Source organism: Arachis stenosperma, chromosome 3, assembly GCF_014773155.1.
Source record: "Arachis stenosperma cultivar V10309 chromosome 3, arast.V10309.gnm1.PFL2, whole genome shotgun sequence".
Lineage (NCBI taxonomy): Eukaryota > Viridiplantae > Streptophyta > Magnoliopsida > Fabales > Fabaceae > Arachis > Arachis stenosperma.
In genome coordinates this window covers 161497229-161508010 of record NC_080379.1, presented here as the reverse complement: position 1 = coordinate 161508010, position 10782 = coordinate 161497229, and the positions used below count along the sequence as shown (strand labels likewise).

General features: G+C 31.8%; 1 protein-coding gene across 1 annotated transcript; it reads left to right on the top strand.

Moving 5' to 3' along the window:
• The first annotated feature begins 2069 nt into the window (after positions 1-2069).
• Positions 2070-4664, top strand: LOC130968259 (probable nucleoredoxin 1). Its single transcript, XM_057893436.1, has 4 exons — positions 2070-2317; positions 2417-2896; positions 2980-3459; positions 3876-4664. Exons 1-4 carry the CDS (start codon positions 2231-2233, stop codon positions 4536-4538), a joined length of 1710 nt encoding a protein of 569 aa, XP_057749419.1. The 5' UTR covers positions 2070-2230; the 3' UTR covers positions 4539-4664.
• Positions 4665-10782: the final 6118 nt, after the last annotated feature.

Genomic DNA, 10782 nt, shown 5'->3' with positions numbered 1-10782 from the left:
CTTAGTTTTTACCAACATGTCATCTACATATGCTTCTATTAAATTTCCGAGGTGAGGTGCAAATATTTTGTTCATCAATCTTTGATATGTGACTCCTGCATTTTTTAAATCAAAGGGTATGACCATATAACAGTAATTTGCTATTGGAGTGATGAACGACGTTTTCTTCTGATTCGACTTGAACATCAGAATTTGATTATATTCTGAGTATGTATCCATAAAAGATAAGTACTGATATCCTGAAGATGAATCTATTAGAGTATCAATATTAGGAAGAAGATGGCTCGTCCTGTTTAGCGATTGGACTCTCGTTCGTCTGAAGTGGGAGAGGACGAGAGGTATACGTTGGCTTTAAAAGAAACGATGGCAGTGGACACTTACAAATACACTCTGACGCTTAAGTTAGTAAGAGTAGAAGATGAATATAATGTTATTCAGAGTGAGTTGCGTCTCTTTTACATTGTTAGGACTTGGTATTTATAAAGTTGTAATTCTCAGTAGAAAAGTTGAGATATTTATTTGATCTTTTGATAATTACCTTAGTTTGTTTTTAAGTAGATTATTATCAACAAAATTTTCTCTTATTTGAAAATAAGTCGTATTTATTATTGTATTTAAATTCTGATTTATAAATATAGTTGGATTGAGTTATAACTACCAAATCAATATTCTATTTAATTTTTATTATTAGATATGAGCATTATCACGCGTGAAAATTTTATTTTATTAGGATAATATTATTTTACAAGGAAAGGAAAGAACTAGGAAAATTCGTGCCATATCCTTCCCTCCTAAGTTAACCACATCTTTTTTTTTTTGGGTGACTTCCACATCTTTAAGTCTAATCTTGGCGTGTTATATATCGAACAATTTTTTATTCTTTGTAAATAAATTTCGAGATGTATGTTATTAACTTATTATATAAAATTTTTAATTACGTAATTATTAATATAAAAATGCTTTTGTGAGTTCATTAAAAATAATAATTAAGATATAAATATATACTATGTTAAAATCATTTAATTAAACATATTAAAATATTTTTTATAAATGGATTAACAAATGAAGTGGGTATTCTTTGTTTTGTTTTGCTTTCGTTTTTGTTTTTGTTCTCTGATGAATGCTCAAAATCAATCAGAAAGACGGTCCAACGAGGCATAGGTTAAGGTATTATATATTCTAAAATGAGCCATGTTAGAGGACTAATAATTTTAGTATTTTATAATTATTAATTAGTCATTAATAATATTATTAATGGTATGAAATTATATTTAATAATAAAAAAATTATTAATTTTTTTTAATAATTAAATACTGACCAAAAAACACAAAAATTACTAGTTATAAAATACTTTTCCTTCTAAAATGGACTCCAAGTCAATGAGGACTCTAAATTCTAGAATTCTCTCTTTCATAGTTAGTTATCATCAATGAATCTTGAAACAATGAAAACACAAGTGACAACTCATTGAATTTTTCTTTTTTTGTTTAATTATGCGGTGAGAATGATAATTAAAATAAAAAATATTATTTATATGTTAAAATTAATTTTTAAAATCAATTGTTAGTATTTATGTTTATAAATATTTATATTATTTTATTTATTTTTAGTATATTTTTATATTCTAATATAACTAATATATAAATAGCTTCACATAAGATGACGTAAGCAAGAGCCAAGAGTAGACGGTTTATGACGTAAGCAAGAGTGACGAATACACGGTTTTCCACTTGACGTTGCCTAAGTCTATCTACAATCCTTAAATAGGCAATGGAAATTGTGAAGATGTGAGCTGTGAGCAATAAATATTTTAAATTTAAAATCAAAATTATTTTTTTTAATTTATTATTTACATTGTGAAAAAAAACGTTATTTTTTTATGGTGAAAATTTAAGTAGAGTCGACTTTACATAAAATTAAGGTGAAAACTAACGTACAGTCGACTTCACATGAAGTTGATATTTGAGAACAGTTAGATAATTTGACTGATTTAACTAAATTTTTATCTAACGAAATTGACTTCACATGAATTTTCGCCTAAAATTAATATTTAAAAACCATTAGATAATTTGACTGACTCAATTTTGTCAGATATCAACTTCATGGAAAATTCACTCAATTTTCACATTTTCTTATACTTTCTCGTCAATATATATCACGAACTCTGGTACCGCTTGATGACGGTACCCAAATCAATTTGGATCTGTGAATATTCTGTGTTTGGTTTACCATGGAAGATGTTGCAGTTGCACACAATGTTCTATCACTCCTCTCTTCTCCTCACAGGGACTTTCTTATTCGCAACAACGCTGATCAGGTAAACTATTCATCACTTAATTCCTCATTTATGATTGATTTTGAAGCCAACTCTGGATAATAACGTAGTAGACCAGTTTCTGTTAATTTTATTTTACAGGTTAAAATTGAGAGCTTGAAGGGAAAGAAGATTGGTTTGTATTTTTCAGCATCATGGTGTGGTCCATGTAGAAGGTTCACCCCAACTTTGGTGGAGGTGTACGATGAGACAGTTTCCAAAGGTGAATTTGAGATCGTTTTTGTATCTTCTGATAGAGATGAAGATTCCTTCAAGGGTTACTTTTCCAAGATGCCATGGCTTGCTATTCCCTTCTCGGATTCCGAGACCATTGGTAGCCTCAAGAAGCTGTTTGAAGTGAGGGGGATTCCCAGTCTTGTTCTGCTTGATGAAGCTGGTAAACTTGTCACTAATAGCGGGGTTATGCTTATCAATGAACATGGGGCTGAAGCATACCCTTTTACATCACAAAGGATCCAGGAGCTCAAGGATCAAGAACAGGAAGCCAGGAGGAACCAGACCTTAACATCAATTTTGGTCTCTCGCTCTCGTGATTTTGTCATATCTTCTGATGGGAAAAAAGTAAGCAAATAAATTCATACTTTTGGCTTGATGATGACCATAACTTGCAGAGTTTGAGCTTAATTTTGGTGTATACCCTGCAGGTACTTGTATCTGAGCTTGAGGGCAAGATAGTTGGTCTGTATTTCTACTCTGTTGTATACAATGCATCGGCAGATTTTACTCCAAAGCTATTGGAGGTATACAAGAAGCTGAGGGAAAAGGGTGAGAAGTTTGAGGTTGTGGGAATACCCTTAGATAGTGATGAAGAAGCATACAAGAAAGGACTTGAAAGTGTGGCTTGGCTATCCTTGCCTTTCAATGACAAGAGCATTAATAAGTTGGCAAGGTACTTTGAGCTCTCAGGTCTCCCAACTTTGGTTATTATTGGAGAAGATGGCAAAACTCTTCATTCCAATGTTGCTGAGGTTGTTGAGGAGCATGGTATTGCTGCATACCCTTTCACTCCTGACAAGTTTGCTGAGCTCAGTGAGATCGACAAGGCCAAGGAGGCCTCTCAAACACTCGAGTCAATTTTGGTGTCTGGAGATCAAGATTTTGTCATAGCAAAAGATGGGGTGAAGGTATACACACTATATCTTGAAAACTTTAATTTCAAATCTAAACTATTTTCTATTAATTTCCTTCACTTGTGGTTGATATTAACAAAGTATAATTTTAGGATTCCGCAAGGGAACCAACTTCGGATATAGCCAATTATAGCTAACTAGTTGAAAAATATGCTAGTTACATAAAAAAAAAAAAATAGAACAATTCCTTACCATCTCTATTTTCTAGAATTTCAAAATTAGAAATAAAGAAGAGTTAACTGAGTTGGTTTAGGATATAGTTGGTTTCCTAGAGTTTTATAAGAAGTTGATAGCTAAGAGTTATTAGATGATAATTTAATCAAACATGTCAAATCATTTAACATTCTCAGTTATTAGCTTCACATGAAGTTAACTACACCTGAGTTTTTACCTTTTAATTCACATTTCAGGTTCCGGTTTCAGAGCTAGTAGGAAAGACCATCCTCTTATACTTCTCAGCCCATTGGTGTCCTCCATGCCGCGCATTCCTTCCAAAACTCATTGATGCATACCAGAAGATTAAGGAAAAGGACAATAATGCATTAGAGGTAATTTTCATCTCAAGTGACCGGGACCAAGACTCCTTTGAGGCATTCTTTGGAGGAATGCCATGGTTGGCGCTTCCCTTTGGAGACTCAAGAAAGGCTTTCTTGAGCCGCAAGTTTAAGGTATCCGGCATCCCAAAGCTTGTAGCCATTGGATCAAGCGGCAGGACCGTCACAAAAGAGGCCAGGGAGCTCGTTGACCTTCACGGCGCAGATGCTTATCCTTTCACTGAGGAGAGGATTAAGGAGTTAGAGGCAGCAGAGGAAGAGATTGCAAAAGGGTGGCCTCAGAAGTTGAAGCATGAATCACATGAGCATGAGCTTGTGCTCACCCGCCGCAGGATATATAACTGCGATGGTTGTGATGAGGAGGGCCGTGTTTGGTCCTTCTATTGTGCCGAATGCGACTTTGATCTGCATCCAAAGTGTGCATTGGAGAACAAAGAAAGCAAACATGATGAGGCCAACGATGAAGACAAGTCTAAACATGGTTGGGTTTGTGATGGAGAAGTTTGCACTAAAGCTTGAAATCTCCTTACATGTTACATTTTCAGGCCTTTATATATATTATGTCTTGTGAGTTGTGTGGAATAATTTGGATGCTATATAATGTGATGTGATTATGTGAATGTTTAATGAAACTATGGTTTGATCTTTTGAGTTTTTTTCTCCTATTCTGCATCTTCCTTTGTCTTATTTTGGCTATTTGCTTGGAAAAGGTGTTAAGTTAAAGAACTCAATTGATCACTTCATTCATTCTCCATTAATAACAGTTACTCAACATTGGTACATTCTCAAAATTTGTGCCACAATGTCATCTACCATAATATTACCAAAGTGTAGGAAAACAGAGTGAAAACAACTTTTATGTATTTGGGTACCGGATTCGATGATCCTATAACGTTTGGACCATTAAATGGTCCCATAATAAAATATGTTTTTTAAATTTTTCAATAACAGTTAAATAGTCCGTTTCTAATTTTAATTATAAATTAACTCCATATATTTTATTTAATTATAAAAATTATTTTATTATTTATCTATTATGTTTATTAATAATAAAAAATAAAAACAATAACGAATTAGATCTTCCATTGATCATAATAACTTTTTAGCAATATCGATCGATTAAAAAGTTATTTTTGATCCATTATATTCGTTGAAAATTTTGAAATCGTGTTTCTTAAAAAATCAATCGATTGGATTAATAAAACAATCAATTGAATTTTAAATTTCTCCTAACTCAATTGTTTGGTAAAACAGTAGACCAACAGCCTATATTAGGAACACTTCAGATTTTGATCAATTATTTCTTCATCTAAATGTTTGGAACTGTACACGATCAAACATAGTTGCTTCATCAATTACTACTAGAAGAATAGATCCAAAATTCAACTTCAATAAGAGACTTTACTCCATTTCTGTGTGAAAATTATTTTACTAATCATCGTATGCAATCATAAAGCATGAACCCTATAAATAAATACTGAATTATTTTGGTTGCAACAGCTGCAATTAGCACTGGGATGACACAAGATTCCAAAGAAATCTAAAAAGCACATCAGCTCAACAAAATACTTCTCTAACAATTTTCAGATTCCTTATGAAATTGCCGTTAAGGCGTTAACTATAATGGAGAAACTTCTATTTACTTCGGAGTAGGTACCACATCGGTTTGCTTTGGAGGTGGAAGCGTGTAATGCTGAGCATGAAGAACTTTCTTTGGAAGGTAATAGTATAATATTGCTTCAGATCTTTCATTAGAAACTCGAACTTGTTTGTGTCTGACGAATTGAGGACCATACTTGCGAAGCTCTCTGTGTTACCCTTTATAGTAAAAATTATTGAGTTAAGAAATTAACTAAATTAATTAGTGATGACAAACATTATTTTTGGGCAAAATAAATAATTAAGTGTTGATTATTTATATATACATATTAACTAATTGTTTATTGTTGCAGGCCAAATATTAATAGCCCAAAAGGAATAAAAAGCAATCAGCAAGAATATTGGGCTGAAAGCAAAATTAAGAGCCCAAGCAAAAGCAAAGAAAGAAACCAAATAAATTAAATCGGGCCAAGCATACCAATACCCGATCCAAGCCCGATCTGGTTTCAGAAAAGCAAATCCCTCTCTTTTGATTAACCAAAAGCAACGTTCATCTCTCTCTAACCAAGTCAAATCAGCTTCAGAAAAGTAAGAAAGAGAAAGAGAGAGAACTACTTCACCAAGATAGTCACCAAAGAAGCAAGAAAGAGAAACTAAACTTGAAAGGCAAAAGTCATCTCAACAAATCCAAGCCAAATCAAGCTTAGGTTATAGGTAAATCTTTTTCTCATACATGCAACTCGGTCTCATCTCTTCTTCCCAACTCTCTGCTCTATCCGAAATGGGATACATGGGAAAGATGATTTCTGTTCTTCCCTGGTATGTATCTACGGTCTTAAACAAGACTTGGGAACCAAGTTGGTTTTCAAGGGTTCAGATCAAGTTGACCATTGAAAGATTTCTATGGTTGCTGTTTTATGGCTTTTGGCCAAGATGAGGAAGTCAGAAGGAGAGTTTCTATTCTGAGGATTATTGAGAAAAAATGAATCTGTGGTTGGTGAAGCTCAAGGCTCAAGGTGTTGACCTTGGGAGAAGGTCCCAGCAACATGCAAGGAGAATAAAAGAAGACTTCTTGCTCATTCAGAACTAAGGAGAGAAAACCAGAGTGTGAGAACAGTATTCTGAAGTTCCTCTACTTGGATAATGCTTACTTTCAAAGAAGCATTAGGCCAATACTGAAGAATTGTTTCTGAGGTTTGCGAATCTGGTTATGCACATAGCAAAGAGGTTGCTGATAAAGTCAATCTCCTTCATGTTTTACTGATTGTAATGTACTTTTCTATGTTTATCTTTCTGTAATTTCTGTGAGAAAAGGCATTGTGAGAAAACTCAAGTAAAAGCTATGAGAGGAAAAAGGCTAAGTGAAACACTTGAGGAAAAAACCTAGAGTTATTTTCTGATTTCTTTAGGTTGATTAAGTGTCTTGTATCTTGTACCTGTTTGGTATCCCTTTCTTAGTTGGGTTAGCACTAAGAATGAATAGTTAGGTGTTAGCATAGCCAATGTCAAGTTAGGTTAGAACTTGAGAGTGAAATTGGTGTATGTAATACTGTTAACTATAGTGAAATTCTTCCATAGTTATGGAGGAGACTGGATGTAGGTTGCATAGCACAAGGCAACCGAACCAGGATACATGCCGGTGTTCGCTTTTCTCTTCTTTGCTGAGTTCTGTTTTCTGATATTCATGAGATAAAAATGAATTGTCTCATAAATTTCCGCTGCTGAGTTCAAACAGAATCAGAATTGTAATTTTGTTTAAAAGGGTCATAACAGCAACTTAAAAGGGAAGGCATAGATTCAACTCCCCTTCTCTAAGCCTACCACAACCTTCAAAAATAAAAGATGATATTGATTACTAGTAGATGATAATTAACAACAAAAGTACACAGCTGGAAAAATCAATCGATTGAATTATAAAAAACTCACATCAATTGTTTTGTGGTAACCTGAAGTCCAATCGATTGAGTTATGAGAACTTGAAATTCAATTGATTGTTTGTTAATCCAATGATTTTTTAAAAAACACGATTTCAAAATTCTCGACGAATGTAATAGATCAAAGATAAACTTTTAATTGATTGGGATTGCCAAAAAGTTATTACGATCAATGGAAGATCTAATTCGTTATTGTTTTTGTTTTTTATTATTAATAAACATAATAGATAAATGATAAAATAATAATTTATAAAATAAAAAATAATTTTTATGATTAAATAAAATATATAGGGTTAATTTGTAATTAAAATTAAAAATAGACTATTTAACAGTTATTGAAAAACTTAAAAAATATATTTTATTATGGGACTATTTAATGGTCTAAACGTTTTGGGACCATCGAATCATTTGCCATGTAAGAATTAAATGAAGAAGAAGATAACTTTCATTGATAATCTTTAAAGTAAGAATTTTTTTTACATTAGTTAGATTTTAATCAAAATTGGCTTGTTTAATAAAAAAAAAAGATTAGAAGCTCATCGAAATTTATTATTTTTTACTAATAATTAACTATTAATATTTAAAAATGTGAGAAAAAAATATATTGTTAAATTACTAGATTAAATGAATTATACTTAGGCCTAAAAATGATAGTTGAGAACAATAAATTTGGTCTTTTGAACATTTTTCTAACAAAATGATAGGAATTGCTATATCTCTATCAAAATCAAATTAATTAGAATGAATTTAACATGTGTCATAAAAACAGTAAGATGTATATCCTATCTTAGGTACGTGGTAATGCCTCAAAAACTAAGTTTTTTTTTAATCAAAACACCATAAATTAAATTAAGCTATAAATACACTTATATTTTAAAAAAAATAATAATTAAAGAGTCAATTTTTTTCATTAAATATCATTTATTTTTTAAAATTATATTTTATTTTAAATTTTAAATTTTAAATTCTAAATTTTAAATCTTAAAAAATATAAAAAATTTTAAAAAATAATTTTAAAAAACTAATAGATATTAATTAATTAAAAGAATAAATCTCTACATTTAAGCAAAATATTTAATTAAGTCTAACTAAGTTGTTATAACCGCTTTTTAAATCACACACTTTCTTCTCCATTTCCTCCTCCTTCTCTTCTTTCTTCTTTCAAATTCGCGCATGTAAGTTCTTCTTCTTCTTCCTTCCTCCTCCTTCTTCTTCTTTTTCTTCGTGCACGCAGTTTTTTCTTCTTTGTTATTGTCATCACCAACAACATTAATATTTTGCTAACATCTTTATTGGTTCTGATTTTCTCGAGTGTCATCATTAAATAATTTCGGTTTATTTATGTATTAATTGAGGTTTACTTGATGCTGCTGATAAGTATTGACCAAATTTTTTATTCCTTAAATAATTTCGGTTTATTTCTTAGTTTAATTGAAGTTCATTTGGACCCAGAAATAAATTTAATGTGTGTTTTGTTGATGATTGAGTCTTTTTGACTACTTATTCAAAATTGAACTAATTTTGATTCATTTGTGTGTTAATTGAGGTACACTTGATGCTGCTGGTAAGTATTGACCAAATTTTGTAGTAAAAAAGAATGAAGTTATTTATTATCACTTTATTCAATTGTATTAGATTTCACTCCATTCCATTCAATTAGTTCATTTTTAAATAAGCAGTAAAAAAGATTCAATCATCAATAAAAACTCATCGAATTCATTTTTGGATCTAAATGAACTTCAAATAAACTAAGAAATGAACCGAAAATACTCAAGTAATAAAAAACTTGGTCAATACTTAACAGCAGCATCAAGTAAACCTCAATTAACATAGAAATGAATCAAAATTAGTTCAATTTTGAACAAGTAGTCAAAAAGACTTAATAATCAATAAAAACACATCCAATCCATTTCTGGAACCAAATGAACCTCAATTAAACTAAGAAATGAACCAAAATTATTTAAGGAATAAAAAACTTGGTCAATACTTATCAACAGTATCAGATGAACTTCAATTAATACACAAATGAACCGAAATTTGTTCAGTTTTGAATAAGTAGTAAAAAAGACTCAATTATCAACAAAACACATCCAATTTATTTCTGGATCCAAATGAACTTCAACTAAATTAAGAAATGAACTGAAATTACTTAAAAAATAAAAAATTTGGTCAATACTTATCAACAGCATAAGGTGAACCTCAATTAACATACAAATGAACCGAAATTAGTTCGGTTTTGAACAAGCAATAAAAAAGACTCAATCATCAACAAAAATACATCGAATTTATTTCTGAATCCATATGAATATCAATTAAACTAAGAAGGAAAAGAAAAAATGCAACAACAATAACAGCAATAAAAGAACAACGATTGAAAGAAAACACACGAAGAAGAAGAAGGAATGCAACGAAGAAGAAGGGAGAATGCGAAGAAGCAGAAGGAAGAATGCGAAGAAGAAGAAGGAATGCGAAGACGAAGAAGGAGGAATGCGAAGAAGAAGGAATAACATGAAGAAGAAGAAGGAACGCGAAGACGAAGAAGGATATGTTTGCGTTAGTGAAGCACGTGTGTACACGCTAGTGTAATAAAAGTAGTTTTTGTTGAGTTTTAGCCAGCTTAGTGTGACTTAATTTTCAAAAAGACTTGAATGTGTAGTTGAACTGTAATTAAAGAGTATTTACCCATTTTGGTCCTCAAAGAATTTCAGATCAGACACTTTAGTCCCCAACTAAAATTAATTATTCGATTGGTCTCTAACAATCAATTCCGTCAGTCACATAGGTCCTTGACTCTGTTAACTCTAACGGAAGACAAAATGGTCCCTGACAACTCTAACAGGAGACAAAATAATCCCTAACAACTCTAACAGTGGACAAAATGATTCATGACCCATTTGTTTGAAAACGATTGTGTTCTTCCCCAATTTTCATCATATCTCGCATAATTCTAACATTCATACTCTCCTTCTTCACCTTCACAGTCTTCTTTTCCATCTTTTCCTTCCTCCTCTTCAACTCCAAGATCAAGCCATAGTATAACTGTCACACGTGTCGCACCTATCTCAACATGTCATGAACTACACACTTCCTAAATCTCTTTAACTGGTGCACCTACCTCCTTCGCACTTCACCCACCAGAAGCATCCACCTCCATGTCCTCGATAACAGCATCACCTCCAACTTCGACAACGTCCACCACATCCTCAAAACCAAATTCTATAACTGCCCCA